This window comes from Lissotriton vulgaris, chromosome 1_1, assembly GCF_964263255.1.
Source record: "Lissotriton vulgaris chromosome 1_1, aLisVul1.2, whole genome shotgun sequence".
In the NCBI taxonomy this organism is placed as follows: Eukaryota; Metazoa; Chordata; class Amphibia; order Caudata; family Salamandridae; genus Lissotriton; species Lissotriton vulgaris.
In genome coordinates, this window is record NC_141685.1 from 656,727,589 (window position 1) to 656,752,165 (window position 24,577).

The following is a 24,577-nucleotide window of genomic DNA, read 5'->3' on the forward strand; positions in this document are numbered from 1 at the left end:
ATAGGAATTAATACAGTAGGCAGGCCTCCATCACCCTATACAATGTGTGTCAAAACCTTCCTCTATACCTTGTCCTAATGTGAGTCTAACATTCAAAGGAAAACATAAGAATTTGTATTAGAAATGCCCCCGCTTGAAAAAAGTAGTGGTACCCACAGATGCATTCTCTTTATGACTATTGATCTTTTTCATTGCTTTTGAAAAGTGTTAGTGTTATAGGTGACTCAAAATGTGACCTTCACTGACTTGCATGTGACTGACTAAATGGTTTATCAGAAAAGTATGTTCCTTGAGCCTCGTACATAAGCTGCACATAGTTATTCCACAATCATTTTAGATAGAATGTAATGTGTTCAAAACCGAACAGAAAGTAGCATCTAAGAAAGTTAGACTGTCACCTGCCCTTCAAGTGTCTGTGGCGCCATCAAATGAATGTGTAGTTAAGGATATGAATAGGTGATTAGTGAAGTAACAAAGACTTCACTGAATATTGATTGTTTTAAGGTGTAATGGTTGTTTATCGTAGACTATCAAACGAATCACCTAAGGGTTTGATGCTTTTGTAATGGCCCCCCAAGGTTGGAACTAGTTGTCTTGACCTGACTAGGATCAATCTTAAATAACTTTGAGTAGGGCCGGACTGAGAACGCAAACCGCCCCTGGCAATTATGTCAGACTGCCCTGGGTAAGAGTGTCTGTGCGCAGTGAAAACACTAAAGCTGCTTTTGTTACGGGGCCCATATTGCAAATCCGGCCCCTGTTAACAAAACCCCTCTCCCCCCCGCCCCCAGTCCAAAGCTGTCCCCCCACCCTAGCGGCGCACCAAGCAAACATCTGGTGCCCGCTATGGCCAGTCCAGCCCTGACTTGGAGGATTGAAACGTCAACAGTTGTTTGCTTGCTTACTGGTTAAAAAGTTTGACACCCTACTATGAACATTGATGAAAGTCAGCGTTTAAAACACCTGTACTTTTTGTGATGACTGCATTTGTTGTCTGTGCACCTATCACTTGGTCCCTTTCCACTTTCACTGGGCCTTCACCAAGAGCACAGATTATCAATAAATATGTTTTACCATTTGAAATTTGTCTTTCCTCAAATATGTTATGTTCAAATTTCTTTTGATTTATGGGTTGATTTAGCGTGCAACTAGGCCCCGTTGAACCATTATTGAGATAGCAAATGAATACCAATGAACCCAATGTTCACACTTAAAGAAATATAGGCATGAGGAATGCAGGGAAAAGCTGAGGTTGCCAGTTTTGATGAGAGATGATAGGAATGGCATTTATTTGACTGGATGTATAGTATACATGTAGTTGGTTACCTTTTTGGTTGTAAAGTGAACCCCAAAAAACAGGAGTTTACAAATTATTGTGAGCTGCATAAACTAAAATTCACAGCCCCACTCACTCATGACCGCATTGATGATGTGTCTGAAGTGAAATTTAGGTCATTGGTAATTGCAGAATATGGCATATTCTAAGAACATAAACAAAACTAGGGTACACTTATCTTTGAACGCAGCAACATAGCTCCATTCTCTTTAGAGGCTTTACTAGGGGTTCGCAATGGGGTATATCTCAGGGCCAGTAGAAAATCAGAAGGGTAGTTTGCTGGATTCTACATATCCTACAGACTTTTCTGTGGTTATTAACCAACAGTGGTTCACATTTCTTTGGAAAACAAAAGGCCCTCACGTTTTATTGTGGCCAGATGCTCTCCTTGTGGTAGGGCAACCAGAGGACCTGTAAGTCTTTTCCAATGGTAGTTGATTTGAGGACCTACAGCGCATGAAGAACAAGTGGGTAGAGTTCACTGGGCATCTCTGTAGGTCTTCTATATGTTTAGTAGTACTACCAGTTGTTGACACTCTTTCAAGAAAGAAATCTAGTTAGTCTACCACTTCAGTACCCGTGCCCCCAAAAGAAAACTAGCATTTGCATTGACAAAGCCAAAAGTTCTCGCCTATGCGAGATCTGTTGGTTTTGTCAATTATTTTTAGCCAAGTTGTACAGCAGCTAACTTAAAATTTTAAAAAGTGTTATGATTCAGTAAATTCTAGCCTCGTCAGAAGTTTTTTTCTTTTTTACCTAAAGCCAAGCAGCTTTACAACATAGTTTTAATATTTGGCTTTACAATGATTTTAAACTATTTGCCTTTATCAATGTTTTCTTAGCAATTTTGTACAGCTGCATGGCTTCTGTACAGCATTGTTGAAAGATAAAAAAAAAGCGCTATGCCACGGCCATCATTGACAGCGCCATAGCACTTCTTAAAATACTTTTTGCCATGCTGCACAGCAACTGCACTGCTGTACAACATGGTTAAAACACATCGACAAAGTCACTAGATTGCACGTAGTCAAGACCTGTTGACTTTGCCAATGCTTGTTATTAGAAGTGAGACAGTGCTGCAGTTTACATATGCCTTCCTAAAGCTATTTTTGCTCCACTGCCAAGTTTTACCTTTCAATAGGGTTGCCCTGCAGGTGCTGAAATGATGTTCTGTCTTCCGTTGAAGTCCTTAATAAACTGTTTTAAAAGTCATTATTGAACCAGCCAGGGTAACTGAAAGCTCAATGAATAATATAAAAGTACGAGGGGGTGCAAGAGAGTTTTGTGGCAAAGCAGAGTATCCCTAGGTAGCATATTTTCTTGTAATGCTGGACACCAGTAACTTGGTTACTTACTATAATTTGAGTAGATAAAATAAAGGAAGTACTGTGTACCACTAAAAAGACCAAAATCCATTAGAAGATAAATAAATGGAAGCCGTTTATGCATACTCTTTTCTGTACTTCCCTTGGGTGAGGCGCTGAAAGAAAAGTGTACATGGGGGAGAAGGACGAAGTAGTAGGACTTGAGCCGCCAACTTTGCAACTGAGGAACCAGGTTGGAGTCTCTGCATCGCCTAAACATCTTGTGATTCAAGGCAAATCACATAATCTCCCCGTGCTTGTAAAAAAGTATTGTGAACATATGAAATGTAATTGGTGCTCATGTAAAGCACTCCAATACTTTAATGTCGGGTCGAGTTCATGCTATATAAAAATGCCCAAACAATAGAAATAGTACCCCAATCACAGTGTGAGCATTGAATGGACACTAATTAAGATCTATGAATCTAAACTTGGTCCATGTGACACAGAAAGAAAAGGAAGTGTTGCAGATGTGTAGTGTCTCGCATGCTGCCATACTAGAAGGCAGCAGAGAAGAGTGATAAATGGGACTATGAATGCTATGTAATGAGTTGCCTGAAAGCCACTTTTAGGAATTATTTTTTTTAGGTCTCTCCTAGGCAGAGCTTTTGCTGTCTCTTCGAGACATGATGTATTCAGGTGTGGACTTTAAGCTCCGCTCATTTTCCATTCATCTTTTCAATTGGCTCCTGTTACTGTCCTGTGTGAATGGTGGCATTTGATTTATGAATAGGCATAGTAGCCCCACTATATTCCCTTCTTTTCTCCTTTTGTAACCTCACATGAGGACTGCCCCTGTTGCATGTGTTGTTACTCAGTATGTTTATTTACAGTCTGTGAGCACTTTTTTATAGGTCTCGTGGCGTTGAACAGCGCGTAAGTGCTGTCTCGCCTGAGATCTATTGTCGCTGGGTCTGCTTCCCAGGAGACCGCACCTGGTCGCGCGCATCTCCAAAAAGGCGATCGGCACAGGCCACGCGCGCGAACGCGCTTGCTGTGTCTGTCTCCTGGAAAGTTCCAGCGCATGCGCATACACAGAGACCCAGTCCCCACTGTCTGCTCTCCCTTGTCGCACAGATCACTCTTCAACCATCAACCACAACTCAGTGCTCCCCCTAGCCACACGCTTCCCCGGGCACAGCAGACTCGCTTGCTCCACTGCTTCTTACCTTCTCGTGAGAGCCTGACCTCCGGCGCAGTCCTCGGTGTCGAGTACCTGAGCTCGACGTCCGTCTTGCGGGATCATGGGCTGAAATACTCCTGCACCTAAAAGAAATAACAGCGGCATCTGTAGGGTCCCCGCCGGATGCTTGCAACCCACAGGGCGTACTCCTGACCGCGGCCGGCATTTTTTCGGCCAAGGTTTACGTGCACTCTACTGGCCCCGTCACGGAGTCGCGGGAGGGGGCGTGGCGTGGTGCGTTGCGTGCGTGAGCTTCTACCGAGACAGCTCACGTCGCGCGCCTCTTAGGTTTCGGTTTCGTTGATCATCTTGAAAGCGCTCTGAGCCATCTTCGAGAGTGAGCAACCCAGTGTTTGAACTTACAAAGCCACTTTTAAATTATTGAATTACTGTAGAGTTATGAAGCAGCCGGAAACTTTTTATTCGCAAATATTAACTCAAACCAGACTGTCATTTTCTTTTCCTCTGTACTTCATCACGGCTGCTAGTGGGAGGGGCCAAGGAATCTGAGCCCCCGAGATACAAGATGGCAGTGCTTCTGTGCTGGGGTTAATCAGCGGCAGAGACCTCCTCAATTGGTGATTTCACCTCGGTGTAGCATCTGTTCCAAGTTGCAGCCCATTGATTTCTGAGGCTCGCAGTGTGCTCGTGAGCAATGTGCTACCTAATAAATAATGAGCGTTTTGTATGAAAGGTGAGGGGGAGCATCTATGGCCACCAGCGTTATTTCTGGTGCCCCACTGGTAGGAAAGGATTTGGAGCAGGACCGGAACTTGGAATCAGGTGTGTATTTATCTAGGCGGGCGCTTAGCAGAAGTTGGTCAACTGCTTCCCCTTTGACAGACTAATGATACTGATTGTGGGCGGGGGCGGAGACATGACAATGACTTTGTTAGAGGGTGAGTGTATGAAGCATCCCCCCTTTGTAAATCGCACACCTTATTCCCTTCCTCCATGGTGTGAAGACAACACTTGGTCTGCGGTTCCTCAGCGGCCTATGAATGGCAGGGGAGCCCCCCTGGGACGCCAGACAATGGCAGGAGGTTGTGGGGGCAGAGGGGGGGGGGGGGAGTACAATGCGCCCCCTCCCTGCCCAGCTTGAACTTTCAGAAAGGGGCGTGGGGGCGAAATAGCTGCTAAGTTCCCCCAGAGGTGCATGGGGGTCACACGTTTTAAATGCAGACCCACCACCATACCTGTACCGCTCGGAGCGGGGTTCATGCCCACTTCTTGGTGGGTGGGGGGCGCTAAGGGACTACACAACTCTTTTGAGTTTTTTTTTAAGAATGGGGGAGGGGTCACCCGCTAAAATGGCCTCCCCGCGTGTGGAATTCCTACCGCCTTTGTGCCGTGGTGGGGGCTGGGGTCATCACGAGGCTGGCGCTGTGGGCACTGTGGCGACAGAGGGGAAATATTTCCGAGGTTTATGCCGGCAGACACAAGTAATGATTAACTTTTCACGTCTGCAGACTGTCTCCAGTCTGGCGCTGGCTGTTGTTTTTCCCCTAAGCAGGCCCTGGCCCGAGTCCGCTGGGTATTAGGTTGTAAAGAAAGACAGAAGGAATGAAAGCGGAGCGAGGGAGGGAGGGAGAGAGAAAGAGAGAGAGAGAGAGGGCGGCGGGGGCCTGCGGAGGGGGTGTTTTTTTTTTTTTCTCCTTCAGACCCAGCCTTTGGTATTTATTGGCAAAGAATGCAGCAAATGTTGGAAATGCCGCCCCGTTCAGTTTTCATAATTGTGATGGAGGAAGTAAAGGGCTGAAAAGAACTTTTGTTTGCAAGTTACAATTTTTTCTATTTTCTCCTTCACCGACCAGGTTTTTCTGGAAAATATCCAGCAATGGTGGTAACACAGCAGGAGAGAGGAGGGGGGTGTGGGTGTCTTTGCGTGACAGAACATGATAAGGGGAGATGGGAACGGGCGCCTTTTTTCTTCTTTTTTTTTCCTTCAGTCTATGATTTTGTTTAATTAGAGGCAGCTTTAAGTGTTACAGGGAAACACACCCAATAGTCCTGGATTCTCACTAAAAGACGACCACAGTCGTATGCAACCAGCCGGTAATTGAGCGCGATCTTCCTCGCCATGTATTTGCTTTTTGGACTAAAATGAGGGCCTTTATTGGTAGAGGACGGTTCAACGTCGAGAGGGAGGGGGCACTGAAGGATTACAATTATGCTATTAACCTGTTAAATTAACGCATCATGCCGCAATTTTGTTGCTTCTATGCGCTGTAAACTGTAAATAACACACGTCCTCGTAACCCTGTCCAATGGGTCACGAGCTCGGAAGGGGGGGGAAGTTGGTGTATGTACAGACAAACAGACTTATGTACTTACTTTGTTATCCCTGGAAGGATGAAGAGCGGATGTTGCCTTAACCCTGTGAAATGGTCATGCTTCGAACACCTCAGCAGCGGTTTGCTTCTCTGGGTTATAAGTTAGCTGTCTACAACATGTCATTAGTTGTCTTGGAATGGATGGGCCACAGTGGAAGTAGGATTCCATAGCAGGTAGGCAAGGGGAGTTTTAAAGAACTTTTTTTTTCATTCTTGTGGATTGATGTCAGATTATTGGTCGTGCAGTAATGCACCGTGAGATGGAAAAAAAGCAAACGTGAATAAAGCATGTCTCCAAAAGGGGCCATTTATCACAGAGTTTGGAAGCAGGGCGGTACATGAAAAGGCAGAGGAGCCCGGGAAGCAGAAGCGTGTCATTCACATAGCCCCTCTAAGGGGTATGAAACGCCTGCACCCCTCTAAGGGGTATGAAACGCCTGCATTTCTTACACATGAAATATTTGCTACATGGAATTGCCTTGTGGGGATTCCATTGTAACTTTCACTTGAATTGTTGTCCTTGTTTGCACATGAAGCCTGCCCCCATCCATACCAGTATTAAATGGAATACATTACTCATGTTTAATTGTGTACGCTTCACCTTGATTCAAAGGTGTCTGTTCAGGTATTTACAAAAACAAAAATAAAGTTTCAAATACAAATCAAAACGTTTACATCAATATTTCCCAGGAAAAATGTACTTTGTATTCTAAATAATTTTTTTAATAATAACTAGCAAAACCAGTTGAGAGTATTCCTACTACATATTGCCTACAAAAATATACTATATAGCCTTATCACTAACAGCCTACACGGAAAAATTATTTAGGAGTACTACAATAGATTGTGAAAAACAATATCAAAAGCAATACCAAAGGCTCTAACTTAAATACTGCGAGACCTATTGCATTGCAAATGCTTGTTATAGAGGACTTTCTCCTGCCTGCTGTTGCAGGCAAGACATGCTCTCCTGCAACCGCTTGTTTTGCAGTTGTAACATAAACCCGACCGGAAGGTATAGCAGTGCTTTGCATAAGCACCAGTTCTCCAGTTACAAAATAGCAGTTTGCCACTATAACATAATCCAGCAAGGACATCGGGTGGCATTTGGTTTTCTCATTGGCTCACTTGCTGAAAACCATGGCTTCAACAAATGGACCTCACCCTCTCTTTCCTTGATTTTGTTCCTCTGTGAAATGGATCCAAAAGAGAAAGAAACAGTTTGGCTGCAAATGTCGTCTTCGGATTTAACATGCTCTCCCACAACCGCTTGTTTTGCAGTTGTAATGCGAATCCGATTGGAAGGTATTGGAGTTCTTTACGTGAGCACCAGTTTTCCAGTTCCAAAGTAGCAGCCCGCTGCGATTACATTTTCCAACGAGGACATCGGATGCCATTAGGTTAGCGCCTTAGCTGGCTTGCTAAAACCATGACTTCAACAAACTGCTCTTACCCTCTCTTTCCTCGATTTGTTCCTCTGTGAAATGGATCCAAAAAGGAACGAATCACTTTGGCTGCAAATGTAGTCATCTTCTGACATTTTGCCTCGAAACAAAGACAAAAAAAACTTTCATTATACAAAAGTGGCCATATTGGTTTTATTCACAATCCCACAACTCCAATTTATAGAGTTTGCCAGTGCAGCACTACTTTCGTTTTATGACCTTTCTTTAAAAAAACAGTTAATTTATCCTGCCCCCTTGTCCCCCTCTCTTATTCCCTCTTTGTCTCTCTTTCACTTCTCTTTCTGAAAACCATTACTTCAACCAACAGCTCTTACCCCCTCTTTCCTCTCCTTGATTTGTGCCCCTGTGAATTGGATCCAAAAAAAACCACTTTTGCCTCACCTGCTGCTCCATGTGTCGGGCAGAGGCATTTGAAGAGGCCGGGGCGGAAGGGTCTTTTCAGCGCTCTCATTCAGGTATTTATGTACATATTCAGTTAGAGGTTTAAGTAGCCTCAGATAGGAATTTTTCGCAAGTCACAATCATTGTGAAAGGAATCTGTTCAACACGAGGAGCCTTGGGGAGTAAACAAGCAGTGGGCATGATACATGCGTATTTGTTCACACCACGCCGACCAAGTGCTCAACTGTGCTTCAGTGGGTACACAGGCCTAGAAGGAGACAGCCTCCAGTTTTTAAAAGGGTAGTAAACATAAAACCAGGGTCCACCTGGTACCACGGCATGTGTACACATGTTCCAAAAAAGAATATAATTGGGCCACATGTATTTTCTCCAACATTGCCTACTTAGTTTAGGTACAGCCGGCCACGAAACGCAGAGTGCAATAGATATCCAGCAAAGTGTATCTCGTTTTTAATATACTGAATTGAGGATGCAACAAAGGTTCTGCTATAAGCTTGAAAACAGACATTTGGTATTTGAGCAGGTTTGCTTTTATTGCCTTGTCTATGTGAGCACGGTGGAGAATATTGGCATGCCTGTATATAAGCACTGCACTCTGGAGTACTCCGTGAATATTTAAATGTGTCCATTATAAAGTCAGTGCTGTAAACGTAGAGTACATTGGGGATATTTCATGTGTTAGGCTTTCTGCTCTTTATGGGAGAGAGCAATAGATTTATCAGCAGTTTTCCTTATTTTACTTTATAAAATGTGTACTGTGGCTCTCTGTTCAGAGGTGTGGTCTTTTTAAACCATACTGCTTACTTTTTGTAAGAATATAAGACATTGATATTAAAACAGGTCCCTTTTAGCCATATTGTCATATTCTTAAATTTTCTGGCAAAAACCCTCAAATGATTTCTCAATAAATAAGTGTAAAAGCGTTAGCGTTATCACATTGTTCCCCCTTACATTTCCCATGCTTTACTTACTCTTCCATTCCCTATGAGTGTTTGATATTTCCAGTATGTTACTTTTTTCCCCAGCCAGCATATTTCTCTGGTCTCCCTTTATCCTTCCCATGTTGTGGTTCTCCAGCGCTGTAAGGTCATATGAATGGCAAAAGCGCTATGCAAATATCCTCACTTCACTGCATACAAAAAACAAAAGTAAAACACATTGTCCTTTTCAACACCCAGAGCTCTAGCTTTCACAAATGCGAGACCTTTTGCATTGCGACACTTGTTTTAAAGATGCAGTGGCATTTCTGCAAGCGTCAGCATGTGCATGCTGCCTGCAGGTGAGAACTAAATGCAATAGAGTGGCCTGGACCCCTCCGATCATCTTTGCTCACTCCTAATGCTTAGATAATGAGGAACATGACTTGGAACACAGGTGTTTTAATGTTGTTCTGTTCATTTGCTTGCTAAAGCAACTGCTGTCATGCTCACCTGTAATCATGTAAGAGTTGTTGCAGTGTAAATGAAATGTTGCATCAGACTCGCTGTGTAAAACCTCAAAGCAGAGCTGGGGGATAAAGGAAGAAAAAGGTTTACACCTAACCATTATGAAGTAACTCATTCATCTCCTAGGCTTCTTGTCTCATTTTTTTCTCTTTTGCTTTACCCATTCGTTTCTATTTATTACTTTTTTCTAACTTTTGTTTCATGACTTTCTTACTGTCTGTTTCATATTATTTTGATTCTTTTCCTCCAGCCATCCCTTTTTCAATTGCCCTGTCCTCTTTAATTGTGAAATATTGCATGCTCAAGTTTGGAACGTTGATCTTCGATTTGTTTTGTTTGTAGCTCACCAACATCATCTTCAACATGGAGTTGTGCATGTAACAATCAAGAAGGGAAGGCAGTTGAAGTGGAAACGTAGAAAGAGTAGACTATTTGAAAGAAAACCATCCTTTGTGGACTTCTTATTTCAGAAGTTTAGGTTTTAATGTAGACCTCAACATGACATCAACAAAACCCAGGTACTGTAGTTGCTTTTCTGGATGTTTTGAGTGTTCCTTTCAAGCCAATTCAATCCTAAAATGGATAGAGGCATTTAATCCCACATCAACATTGAAAGACTTAGAGGCTCAATTAGATATTGATGACCTTTCCATTCACCGTTCTTTGTAGCAGACACAGTACCTCTGTTAGGTTGACAGGAGCTGGGTCACCTTTTTCTAAACAAACCCACCATCTATGTGGACATGCTTTTCCTTAAAGGGCTCCAGGGTATAAGTATAAACATTTGCACCATGCTATGTTGGTATAGTGGCCAGTAATCACTTATGTTACTACTGCAAATAGATCATCAAAAATGGCATCTATTTGCAGAAATTTAGTAGCAAATGGGTTTGACTTACCACTGAGTGCGGTGAAGTAGTGGTGTAGTTTGATCTCCTTACCACACTGCCACCAATAGAGGAGGATACCACATATGTTACAGGAAATTTAATGGAGAGTACTTATCCCCTCTCCTTTCACTTACAAAATAATTTCTCTACCCTTCCAGGTCCAGGAGTCGCTCTCCTGCTCCTACTTGTTCAAGGTATAGAGAACCCACCATTAATTCGACAGGACATACAACACTATTTTCCCTGGCAACATGTCCTCACAGGGGTTTTCTTGTGAAAGAGACAAGTTTGCTCCCCCTTCGAGAACAGCAATTTTCCCTACAGTTTAAATGAGGTGATGGAAGGCCTAGTTGGGCATTTGAAACATTATTTTTTGGGGGGCATATGTCCTATTACGTCAGACTCCTAAGTTATGCTTTTAATTGCTATTAATGACATCTCTGATCGATCTATAGTAAATGTTGTTTTCCTCTGTTGTTAATCAAGCTCATGTTTAGTCCTTGATCTTAAAAAATGATGAGGAGTGCCATTACCTACTTGGCGACAGGAACTGGCACCAAACTTATGTTCAGGGACCACTTATAATAAGTAATTTCTAGTCATTTACCATGACAACCTAATCTGTCTCTTTTTCTACGAGCCAAGTTACATTGAAGAAGTTGGGTGCTGAACAGGCCAGCATGCCACAGTGCAGTGTTACCACCAAGGGCCTGATTACGAGTCTTTGTGTTTTTTTTTTTTAACGCACCTGATAAATAACGATCCCTCAGAGTACGTTATTTATCGGGTGCAGTAAGGAACACCTATTACAAGTTTGTGGGGAATAGCATGCTTATTTTGATATTTAACGCATGAAGCGTTGAGCACCGTATGTTTTTTCCCGCTAATTATCGCCAGATTTGACCTGCCGAAATGTATCAAAGGTTGAGTTATTAAACATATCAGATAATTATTATATATGTAGAATACCTTCATATCCAGAATTCCGACCAATTCGTAAATAGGGATTTACGCGTGGGTCAGAATTAACCGATGCCCTCATTATCCAGTCCTATGGGGAAGACTGATCTATGGGCTGGGGACAGCACCAGAGTTCCTTTAAACGGGAGGCCTTGTCCCAGATTGTGAATACTACATCTGCGCTTCTCATTGGATTTGGAGGAGCCTTCACTCAAGCACATCAGGCAACATTGCCATAATAATCATTTTTTAGTAACTGTCCCTAGACCTGCCTTTCATTCTAGGTTCATTCAGCAAACAGGGTTTTTTTTAGTGACTGAATTGCGATGTTTGCCATCTGTCTGTACTGTTTTGCCCTTTTTCTCCCCGGGCAACTGAAAACATTTCAAAGTTGATTGCTTTGTTTGCTGGTTTGCCCAATTAAATATGGCTGAAAAGCTAGGAACCTAGAGCTTGTGTTATTGAAATTGCTTCATATGAAAGTTTAACATTTTTATATATCTGTATAAAACTGCACATCAGAAATTATTGTAGTGATCCAGCGCTCTGATTGAAAAACTGTCTCCTAAACGCTACATAACACCTCAATTCTCACCATTAAACATCAAACACATATTCAGGCCCATAACACCAATTAGACCATTTCTGAGCAACTGAATCAGGTGATTTGATTAATCCAACTATTCACAAAATATTTACACTATTATATACAATTGCAGTTTATCTTTCTTTAGGATGATATTAAACATATTATCACACATAAATCAAATCACGTAAGGCGATTGGATCAACTGATGGAAAGTAGACCATGAATAAACAAGACTAGCTTGTCATTTAAAATCTAGTTTTATTATCTTTATTTTTCATAAAGAAAAAGCATTTACGTTTTAGAATCTTTATTTTATTCTCAAAGAAGAAAGCATTTATTAAAGAATGAAATTAAGACTGACACATCAAAGCAAGTTCAGAAATATGAATTATTAGCAAAATAACAGTTTTCCATTCCCTAAATCTATTTCCCTAACTATTTCTCTCTTCGCCTGAAAAGGAAAAAATCATTAAGTCTGCTGTCCTTACATGCGCCAAAGGTCCATCAGCATGTCTCGATACTCCGGAATCGGAAAGTAAGAGTTTTTTCCCTGCTCATTGTGTCAGACTTTATACCTTTCTTTCTATTTATACTTTCTACATTTTACATTCTTTCATAGAAATCCGTGCTTTTCATTGACTGTCCGGTGTCAGACCACGATAAAGTAAATTATGTCATCTCCGATCCTCGACCAAGTCCAGGCTTTACATAAGCCCTATTGTCTTTCAATTCAGCTTCCTCAAGAATGCAACTTTCTTCGAGTTTTGTACATTTCACTTCCTAACCTTGGCTAGCATATCAAGTTCCTGTCCTTAGTTCATCTTTCCATGAGCACATTCAAAACGACCAAAAGGCTGCTTTTTAATTCACAATGTCTGTGGGGCAATAATCTTCTCAGCTGCACATGTGTGAAAAATTCACTCTGGACAAGCTTTTATGTCTGCAGCTCTGTTAGCCATTTTCTCTGAGCCATCTTTTAGGCTTCACTTCGGAAACTATTATTAAACAAACACAAGACATCAATTAATTAAAGAATTGAGACCCATTCTGTTACCTTCCCCCTTTGCTAATTAACCCTGTTAATTATATTACCTAGCAGAAGCACAGATAGGCAGCATTAGACATAACATAAGCACACATAATAAGCACATGCCATTAGTTAAACAGCCACATTTAATACTGACAAAGACAATAGACAAGGTTAGTTTATTACTTTTCTTCTTCGCGTTTGCAACATAAGGCACATTAGTTTTACCCCGCGTGTACTGATGATTGCAGTTTAAACTAAGTTGATTCATAATTTCACCACAAGCTTATTAATTTGGTTACAGTTACAAGGGATTAATTTAGCAAGTTTGAGCAAAATTTTGTTCTTCACCTTGCTCCATCAGTAGCATATTCTGAAATCCGTGCCAGGTATTTTGCAGCTTAATATCGGATTTTGAAATATTGTCAAAGATCAAACTTGACGCTTAATGTTTTCCTACGTAAGTTCTTGCTCCACTTTACCCATAAGTTATTGAACTATATCTCGTATCTATAGAGCAATATGAAATCTTACTGTAATATCCTTTGGGCTCCTGCGCGCCAAATGTGAGGATGATCTGGGAAGGGTACTGAACGGCAATGAGTGGGAACAGGCCGTAACATTTCCCCAACAGGTGGGGAGGGAGCACATCCAGATTCAGTGGCAGACCGAGCACTGCACACACTGGATGTTAAAAGAGCTCTCCTGTATTACATAGACAGGACAAAAGATTTCAGGAAAACTAAGCAACTGTTTGTTGCCTTCTCTCCACAGCACAAAGGTAACCCCATTTTCAAATCCGGTATAGCCAGATGGATTGTTAAGTGCATACAGATCTGTTATCAAAAGGCTAAACGCACATTAACAGTTCCCCCCAAGAGCGCATTCCACATGCAAGTTAGGGGCATCCATGGCTTTCCTAGGTAACATTCCTCTAGAGGATATATGTAGAGCAGCCACATTGACCACCATACATACATTTACCAAACACTACTGCGTAGATGTACACTCCAAACAGCAAGCTGCTGTAGGACAGGCTGTTCTCAGAACTCTTTTTCAGACTGCTGCAGCTGGCACGGGCAACCACCGCTAAGGAGGAAACTGCTATTTATTCTATGCACAGATATGAATTCAGCAGCCCACATGCCTCGAACCGAATATGCTACTTACCAGTATGCATCTGTTCTTGGCATGTAGGGCTGCTGACATTCATATCGCCCGCCCTCCTCCCCGGTGCCTGTCACAGCTGTAGCACTCAGAATTATTCTCAGGCATGGTCATCACTTACTGTATTATACTCCATCTCTGCCACAATGGCGAAAAACAATCTGAGGATGGAGAGGATGCCCATGCGCACTGTAGTCCAGGGGAGGAGCCACCTATCTCGTGATACTTCGAAGACTCTTCCGGGACAACAATGTGCAATCATCCGGACCCAACACTAGGCGGCGATCTATGCACCGATATGAATGTCAGCAGCCCTACATGCCAAGAACAGATGCATACTGGTAAGTAGCATATTCCTAACCTAAAATTAGCTTTTGAGGAAATATTCTGAGCTTGCTCACAAGCTTTCCTCAAGTCAGTCAGTTGCAGTCAGCACACAGGGGCGATCTCTTGCCCATCGTTCTGGGGTCTAAACATTTACCACCTCTGTCTATCAGCAGTGCTACGTATAACGGGATATTAACTTTCTACACTGAGCAAAGTCTAGCAGGCATTACATAACTGTGTATTTCAGAGGGAGCTTGGGGAAGGAGCTCCAGATCTACACAGCATGTGTTATCTTGGCATAATGCCTTGGACCACCCTGAACTGCTCTGGCACCTTGCAGAAGCAATACAAATCTTTTGTTAAGAAACGAATCTCTCGCTGTATCGCAGCTGCCCTCTCGCCATCTAAGGAAGTTTGAGAGGATTTAATGGACCAGAGGGGAATATTCAATGCAGATGAGATAGTTTGAATACCTTTATCATCACTCTGTGCCACACCTCTACCTTCTGTCAGATTAAAAAAGGCAATTCAGCCCGAAAGCTCGCTGTGGGTAGCCGTGTGCTCTATAAGAACTTTTCATAATATTAATAATGGTGCAGCAACAATTGGTTTGTTTTTTCAGTTCTTAGCACTGCCATTGGATCTCTGGAGTCACAAGTGACATGCCGGGGGTAGAAGCTGTGACCCCTGGTGAACCTTAAATTACATCCAATGCCTTATGGGTATAAAGATGCAGCTATATAAGTTAAACGAACCTCGCTAGTTATGGCTGCGTTCTAGTGTTTGGAATCGAGTGAGAAGTGTTGTGTGGTTTAAAAGCAGTATCAACTGCATCACACCTCATATGACCAATGCACACCGGCACACGCGTTTATTCACAGGGTATTTCCTTTGTTTTATTATATCACAGGTGACATGACATTTTTAAGTCTGGTGTAAGCAAAGAACTTTTGATATTGCTAAATTGAAATATATTATACTTTTAGGATTGTGTATGCCAGCTCTTTATATCCATTGGTCTCTTATGGTGTATTTACGTTTTAATTCTGCATAGTACAGCTAATAGCATGAGGCATTTCGTTATCCCACTTAAGCCGTAGTCTAAGTTCACTATGAGTGGCTGCATTCTGCTTATTCGCAAGGAATATTTCCACACAAAAAGTAGTTGCCTTAATATCAGAGGCTACAATCACAGTGTGCCTTCTCAGACGAAACATTTTTTTTGTTTATTTTTTTATTTTATCTTTTATATTTTTTTACTAGCATCTTCCAGCAGTGTTTTACAAACTAAGTCATGAAACAAAACAAGCACTGCTGAAGCCAAAAGTCTCGCCCAAACACAGACCTATTGACTTTTTTTGATTAAAGTCCATTTCAGGTGATTGGAAACCCTAAATTATGGCTCATCAATGGGTATGTGACATGCAGTACCTTAAACTGTAGTTGCATTTTGCCTAGGTGGAAGGAATTTTGATGAGGGAGCAGGGTAAGTTTGTCTTTCTGTGTCCGTCCTACCTTCCTACTCACCAGTTTGCAAATCAGGCATGTAATCTGTTTATTGACTTGTAGTTAAATCTAGTGTATAATAGTGTAGGGGGTTGAATAGTCTCTGGAATAGTGTAGTCATAACTTCATTCTGTCAGTGACATCTTAAGATATTTGAGGCCCTTGCCAACACATATTTTGAGGTCCCCTGTTTGGACAACTGTTAATTCACTAGCCAATTTTAGCTCCTATCACTCGTGATGCTGAACAATATTAGCATACTTGTTAACATTTTCAGAAACTTGGGAATGCAAAGCAGACGAAAGCTCAAGCTGCTGTTGCTTACCAGCCAAATAGTACCAAAAGAATGATTAAGAAGTATTGCTAAAGACATTTCTACACAGTGGCGGCTTGCAGAGGTAACACAGTGAGGCGGGCGGGGTGGGGGTAGTGGAGTTCGACATACGAAGGCAAAGGTGAAAGTAAATCAAACCACTTACCTTGCGCTCACCGCATTGTTGGCGATGCGGCGAGCGCAAGGTAAGTGGTTTTATTTATTTATTAACTTTTACCTTTGCCGTCGTATGTTGCACTCCACTACCCCCCCGCCTCACCGCCCTACAGCATTACCAGTGTGAGCCGCCACTGTTTCACTGTCTACTTTGATCTAGATTTTCTTTGACTTCTTACAAAATTTGACATGGACTTCAATGTCTAATCAGCCTGTTCCTCCCATCATAGGAAAGACACTGTAAGGATGACTTGTTAGATACATAGTGGTCTAGTCCATAATATTGAAATAAGGCAGAAGTACATGGTACTTGAAATTGTAGCTTTAGGTGATACATTCATAATCACATCTCTTCACTACTGGTGTTCTTGCTGAAATAGTGGAAATCAAAGCACTGCTCCGGGAATTTTAACCACTTAATCGGGTGGGATTTAAATAATTATCGCCATAATTTTTATTCCCTTGTCTTATCCCTTTCCCTGCCCCTCCCCACTTTCTACGTGTGCATAAAAGAGAGATAGAGGTGAGGGAGAGAGATAGGTGATGCAGGGAGGGACGTAAGGTAAAGAGAAAGGTAAGGTAGCCAGAAAAAGATTCCAAAAGTTAGAAACAGTCGGAGATAGGTAGAGAAAGGTAGAGAGTGGATGAAGGATAGGTAAGGTTAAAGGTTGATGGGTAGGAAGACTTGAGGTAGAGAGAGATCTAAGTTAGAGAGGGCATTGTGAGATAAAGAGCAGAGTAAAATGAGACGAGGTATTGAAAGTCAGGCCAGATAGTCTGGCAGAAAGAGGCAAGGTTGCTACAGCGGTACTGTGAGATCGAAGGTGAGATGGAGATAGGTTTGTGATAGAGATGTGGAGCCAGATGTTGGTGGATAGCTGTATTAAGAGAAGAAGAGGGGGTGGGTTAAAATGAAGAAAAGGGTAAAGAGAGTATGTGAGTGAGAGGTAATGATAGGAGTAGATGGAGAGAAGATGGCGTAGAAAGAAAGAAGTAAGGTAATGAGAGAGGAGATGGAGAGGAAGCGAAGTGACAGATAAAAGGAGGAGGTTCTAACATCTCCGAATTGGCTTCCTTATGAAGCCAGAATTTTCTTCACACAGGCTTGTGTGATTTGTACACAAATCTTAAATGCTGTAACTTTAACCTACCTGGACAGCAAAATATCCGAGGAGGCTCTCCGTCTCTAAATAATGCTGACACTCTGTGTTTCAAAACTCAACGTTTCAGAATGACAAAAGATTGAAAACACACTTTCTCAGGTAACACTCCCAAAATTTGGACTTCGATTCTTCACAAATCCCCTCCTGCAATATCCTCCTGTAACAGTCTTGGCAATTATTCTCACTGATAAAATAGGTTTGCCTTGTGTAAAATCATACTTTTCTATCAGGCTTGCTTTTTATTTACTAGCTGCAATACTGTAGTTATTATATTAAAGCCCGATGTTTAAATATCCAGTTCCCGCTGAATATGTGTAAAGAGATCTGCTGCCCAACTGGTTGTGGTTCACACGCTATAAAATTAAAACTAAGTACCTCGATGTCAGTACAAGTAAATAGACCTCCTTCATATTCACTGTGAATATACTGAGTGGGTTTCATTATTTGTTGTTTAGATTAGCACAGCTCAAGTTCTCTCCATTAACGTTCATTTTGTCTAGATTTGTAGATTTCTGTTGCCATATTCTAGTAAAGTCTGCTGAAAGATACTCTTGCTTTGATGTTCTCAGTGGCTTCCTCCTACTGGATTCCATGTTTAGGGTTGATTCTGTTGCCCACCAGGTGATTGCTCATCCACCCAGACAATGGCCACCTCCTATGTGAAACACAGACCGAATTCTTTTGTGATGTAAGCAAGGCTTTAAGTGGGAGGAAACAACTGGGGGGAGCTCTCATAGGGGCGTGGCTACTGTAGGGGTGTGGCTTAAAACACAATCTGTGTTTAGCATAGTGTGCTGCCCCACTGATATTTTGCTGCTTTTGTCCATTCATCCAGACAGAACAGAAGAATTAACATCACACCTACAACAAGCCAGGACTATTGACTTTGTCAATGGTTGTAAATTGCATAAAATAAATAAGCAACAAGTATCACTTCGTTGTATATGATATTGAAATGCGACTCACTCTTGTGGGCGAAGTTGTGGCGTGAGGCTAGTGCAGCCGACCTTCGAGCTGAGCATACAGGTTCGAGCCCCAACGCCTGTGATTAAAAAAATTAATATGTCCTTGTGTAATGTAACTGGTGCTCATGTAAAGCTCCAGGTTTGCGCTATATAAAACTGAAAAACGAGTCTCTTTGAAGTTACATCAAAGGCAGTGACGGGTTGCACTATTTCAGAGTTCATTTTTTTTCGTCCCACAGGGTAAACATGGAGAGCCTGATAGCGACCTGTCTTGGCACCAGGTGGTGTAGGCAGATGGGTGTCGGTCGCCCCAGGTGTCATCACAGAGGGGGTTGACAGAATAGCAAAAATGTGTTTTAAACACATGTTTGCCATTTTGTCAAGCAGGGTTGAGAAGAAATTTTCCCCACCGGGTACAACCTAACTTTGCTACACCACTGTGGACACCGGCAGGACCTGGCCCACTTACAGCCCTGCTTGTAAGTAATGACCGGTTACTCACCGGTAATATTCATTACTCCGAGTCGTAGCCCTCCCCGTCCCAGTCCTAACTACATGAGCATAGCTCCTCCCACCAGAAACTCCCAAGCAACTTGAAACCCATCCCTTCCCTCCAGGCCACACCCATACCCTGAGGCATATAACCCTGTGACCTGCCAATCAACAACCTGTACCCAACAAGCACAAGAAGCCGAAACTGGGAGGGAGGGATGGGAACCTGGACTGGGACGGGGAGGGCTACGACTCGGAGTAATGAATATTACCGGTGAGTAACCGCTCATTACCTCCTCGTCAGCCCTCCCCGTCCCAGTCCTAACTACATGAGCAGATACCAAAGCAATAATCGGCTTCACTCAGTAGCAAAAAACAGACTTTATTAAAGCACAGAAAGTCACACCACCGGAGTAGAACGCAACACAGCGTCCCCAAACCCAGCAGAATCAGTCCCCCCAACCACCAAACGATAATGGGACATAAAGGTGTGCGGAGAACTCCAGGTAGCAGCCCTGCAGATTTCAGCCATGGAAGCCCCCTGAAAACAAGCCCAGGAAGCCGCCACCCCCCGAGTCGACCTTCCCTGAACAGACCCTGGAGCCAACACACCACAGGCCTCATACGCAGCACCCACAGCCCATCGTAGCCAACGACTGAGGGTAGCCCCAGAAGGCTTAAGACCCTGACCAGCCAGGCCAAAGGTCACAAAAAGGGATTCCACCTTACGAAACGGCCCAGTACGCAACAAATAGATCTCAAGAGCCCTCCGAACATCCAAACAGTGCAGCCGCACCTCAACCTCTGAAAGAGGATCAGGACATAAAACAGGCAAAACCAGAACCGCAGAGCAGTGAAAAGAGGAAGGGACCTTGGGAACAAAGGAAGGATCAGGCCGCAGTACCACCCGATCAGGAAAGAAACGTAAAAAAGGGGCCGAACGAAGCAAGGAGCCCAACTCCCCAATCCGCCTAGCCGACGTAATAGCCACCAGGAACAGCACCTTGATCGTCAGAAACCTCAAAGACACCTCCAGTAGAGGCTCAAAGGGATCCCCCTGCAAAGCCCCCAAAACCAGAGGCAGATCCCAACTAGGAGCAAAGGACCGAATGACAGGCTTCTGAAGGAAGCAACTCCTCAACAAACGGGACACCAGGGGAACCACCGGGTCACAGACCGAACCCCGAAAGGCCCGAACAGCAGCCCACTGAGCCCTCAGGGATGACACAGCCAGACCCAAGTCAAAGCCGTCCTTCAAAAAGTCCAAGACCAGTACCGGATCCACCTCCAATGCAGACCACCCACGCGCCGTACACCAAGACTGAAAAGAAACCCAATGCCGGGCATAGGATTTGAGAGTCGAAGGGCGCCTGGACCTCTGAATAAATTCCGCCACAGAAGGAGAACACCCCAACGCCACAAGGTTCATCCTCTCAACAGCCAACCCGCCAGTCTCAGGCGGACCAGACACTCCAGAGACAGAGGGGGAAATGACAAGGGACAAGGGACCACCGGCAACCTCCAGCAAGGCCCTACTGCCAACTTCAACAACAGAGGGAACCAAGGCCGCCTGGACCAATCCAGAGCCACCAGGATCACCGAAGCCCGATCCAATTTGACCTTCAGCAGAACACGCGGCAGCAGGGCAATAGGGGGAAAGGCATACATCAGGCCCCCCTCCCACCGGAAGGACAGGGCATCCACCCTCCAAACCTCGGCAGAGCGAACCAGAGAACAAAACGTCTCCCTCAAGGCGTTCCCCGGGGCCGCAAACAGGTCCACCACCGGGACCCCGAACCGGGCCATCAGGCAATGAAAGACTTCCTGAGACAGGCACATGTCCGACAGGGAGGGAAACACCCTGCTCAGGCGATCCGCCTCCGAGTTCAAAATCCCAGGCAGATGTAAAGCCCTCAGAGACAACAAGTGAGACTCCGCCCACAGGCCTATCCTCTGAGCCAACAAATTGAGGGAAGCCACCCTCGCGCTCCCCTGGCGGTTGATATAACACACCACCACCGTGTTGTCCGACCGCACCATCACATCCCTCTGGAGGACCCAAGGCAGAAAATGAGACAACGCCAACTGAACCGCCTTCAATTCCCGCCAATTTGAGGACATCTCCGCCTCCGGCACAGACCAAAGACCCTGCACAGACTCCTGACCCAAGACCGCACCCCAACCCAGTTCGCTGGCGTCGGTCGTCAGGACCAACCTCACTTGGGACACAAAGGGCGAGCCCTGTAAGAGGTTCCGATCCACCAGCCACCAGGACAACTCCCGGGCGATGGACACACTCCCCGGAACCCACAGCTCGTAATTCAGAGAGGCCGGATCCCAATGCTCCCGAAGATGATTCACAAGGGGGTATAAGTGTAAGCGGGCCCAAGGAACAATCATCACAGTTGCTGACATCAGCCCCTGAACACGCAACCACTGGCGAGCCGTGGAAGACCGAGCCCCCAACACCTTCTTCAGTTCGTGCACAAGAGTCAGTCTGCGGGGTTCCGACATGAAGACCTTCCCCAACCTGGTGTTGAACACCCCCCCAATGAACAACAGTTCCTGAGTGGGGTGAAGATGGGATTTTTCCAAGTTCAGAATCCACCCGAACCGTTGAAGGAGACTGCAAACCTCCCGGGAATGTGACTGAGCCTGAAGGAAAGAAGAGGAAGAAATCAGCCAATCGTCCAAGTAAGGGAAAACCTGTATACCCTTAGCATGCAACAAACCCACCAAGGGCGCCAACACTTTAGTAAACACCCTCGGAGAGGCAGACAGGCCAAAGGGCAATACCTGGAACTGGTAGTGATCCACCCCTACACAGAAACGCAGGAACCTCTGGGAATCTGCGTGCACTGGCACATGAAAATAGGCGTCCCGTAGATCGAGAGAAGCCAGGAAATCTCCCACCGACAGGAAGGGAAGAATCAACTGCAGAGTCACCATTTTGAAGGACCGATGAGGGATACACAAGTTCACCGCCTTCAGATCCAGGACCGGACGGAAGTCCCCATTTGGCTTTTGGATCAAAAACAGGATTGAGTAAACCCCCCGACCCTGTTGTCTCACAGGCACCCTCACCACAGCACCCTTTGACACCAAGTCCCGAACTCCGTCCAATAGAGCACGACATCTTGCCAGAGACCTGGGAACAGGGGTAGCTTTGAACACATCCACCGGAGGAGTCCCAAATTCTATTCTGTAGCCCAGCCGTACCACCTGTAGAACCCACAGATCCCGAACGAACTCCTCCCAGACAGGTAAAAAAGAGGTGAGGCGACCCCCAACCGGCACCTCCAAGGAATCCATCACATAGTCACGACTTGGAGGGACCTGCAGAAGAGGAAGCACCTTGTTGACCCCGGGACTTGTGGAAGGAAGGGACACCCCGGCCACGTCCCCTACCACGAAAGGGCTGAGCAGCCATCTTAGATTGAAACGCCTGCCCAAAAGCCCGCTTATAACCCGCAAACTTCCCTTTCTGAGAAGAGCGGACCGGAGCCAACAATTTTTTGTCCTCAGCTGTCTTTTTAATCAAAGCTTCCAACGGCTCCCCAAACAGCTTAGAGCCCGTGAAGGGAATCTTCATCACGGCCGCCTTCTGAGCAGCTTCCGCCTTCCAAGACTTAAGCCACAACCGCCTTCTAGCAGCAACCGAGGCCCCAGCAGCCGCCGCCGCAGCACTAAGGGAGTCGAAGGACAAGTCAGCCATGAAACGCAACTGCTGTTCCAACATGGACAAAGACTCAGAGGGATCCTCTTCCTGCATGAGCTGCGCAGAAATACCCTGACAGTCCTTAAGAAGCGACTGAACAAGATAGCTGGTGTAAGCAGCAGACCGAACAGCCAGATTGGAGGCTGCAAAGGACCGCTTCAAGGCCCCCTCGACACGCTTGTCCCCAGGATCAGAAGGCACCGCATCTTCAGACACCACCAGGCTCTGAGACGCCATACCTGCCAGCAGAGAATCCACTTTCACCACAGCCGGAAACTCCTCCGCGAAGCCCTGCAAGGGATACCTCTTAGCCAGAAACCGGGGAAAGGCATGCCTGTCAACATCCTTCCACTCCCCCTCCAGCACCTTCCTCACAGACGTATGAATGGGGAGGCTTTCCGGATCTTTCTTCAGGTAATTGGCGAAGAAGTCTTCAGACTCTCCACCCTCCACAGGATCAGGGAATCCCAGATTGTCTCGAACATGCTGCATAACACAGCGAAGGTCAGCCCCTTGGACAAAACGACCCTTCACTTCCTCATCAGAGTCAACGTCCGGATCTACCTCAGCCGAGGCATCCAATTTCTGTCTCTTAGGCCCCTTGGGATCATGAGCCACAAAGGCCGCCGCCACAGCAGCCTCAATCATTTTTTGAATATTTGCCATGGAAGGAGCAGTGGAAGAACCAGCGACCACCTCCCCATCCTCACAGCCGAGTTCACGCACGTCTGCACCTCTACCCTCCATGTTGTAAACAGGAGAACAGAAATCCAGACCCCAAGATATACCCAGACCAATCCAAGCAAAAATCCCCAAGGGCCAACCAGGGAAAGCCACCTAGACCTGGAGCCAATCCCTACACAGGACCGAAGGCCGGCCTTCAAACCGCCCTATCAGAGAAGGCTACCAAACTACAAAAGGAAAAGACTGAACAGGGCCCAACTGTAAGGATACAAAGAAACCCAGAAGACCCCGTCCCAGGAACCAGTGAACCCAGAGGTAAGAACTCCCCAACTCCCCAGCAGAACTCCACAGCAGAGCAGCAAGAGGCCAAGACACGAAATCAAGCCCCATGCAAATCCCTCCAGTAAAAAACGGCAAAAAAGCAAAATTGGACCGCCAGTAGAGGGAGCTCCAACAACAGAAACGCGGGGAAGAGAACACTAACCCAGGAAACAATCATCAAAGTCGGACTGAACCTAAATAACGGGCCCCCACGGACCAAACAAAGGCAGTCCCCCCCCCCCCCCCCCTCCCCGCAACCCCAGACTCCACCAAGGATTGCAGGAAGCATAAAGAAAAAGGGGAAAAACACGGGCTCGAAGAAACGAGCCCCGAGAGTTACAGACAGAGAAGCCAATCCTGCACGCCCTCGGCGCGCTGAAAAAGCCAGCCACACACCCCCCCTCCCTCCCCGGGTGTACCGGCTAGAGCAGGGAACGAACCCGGAAGAGGGGAGGCTGCAGCAGGGAGTCACCACCCCACAGCAGGCAGTCCGGACCCCCAACCCCACGGTCCCGCTACAGCAGGGACTCAAAGCAAATGCCTACAAGTTAAAAGAAAAACAGGCACAATAGGGGTTAAAAACGGGCGCTTAGCATCCCGTTCCACACTTACCAGATAGGAGGCCAATTCCAGTGCCCCCCTCGACGAAGACTGCTCGGAAGTGATTCCGCAGAAAAAACAAACAGGTTGTTGATTGGCAGGTCACAGGGTTATATGCCTCAGGGTATGGGTGTGGCCTGGAGGGAAGG

General features: G+C 45.1%; 2 protein-coding genes across 2 annotated transcripts in view; one reads left to right on the top strand and one right to left on the bottom strand.

The window, feature by feature from the left end:
* PRKACB (protein kinase cAMP-activated catalytic subunit beta) overlaps positions 1 to 24,577 on the top strand; it is a 229,443-nt gene that overhangs the window by 52,054 nt on the left and 152,812 nt on the right. The gene's annotated exons all lie outside the window — the stretch shown is intronic.
* Positions 22,252 to 23,570, bottom strand: LOC147747611 (lamina-associated polypeptide 2, isoforms alpha/zeta-like). The gene has a single exon (XM_086936339.1). The coding sequence runs from the start codon at positions 23,568 to 23,570 to the stop codon at positions 22,425 to 22,427; it is 1,146 nt and encodes a 381-aa protein (XP_086792465.1). The 3' UTR covers positions 22,252 to 22,424.

What these genes read in the sequence shown, in the direction of transcription:
- LOC147747611 (XM_086936339.1), bottom strand. Translation starts at nt 23,570, where the DNA reads ATGGAGGGTAGAGGTGCAGACGTGCGTGAACTCGGCTGTGAGGATGGG.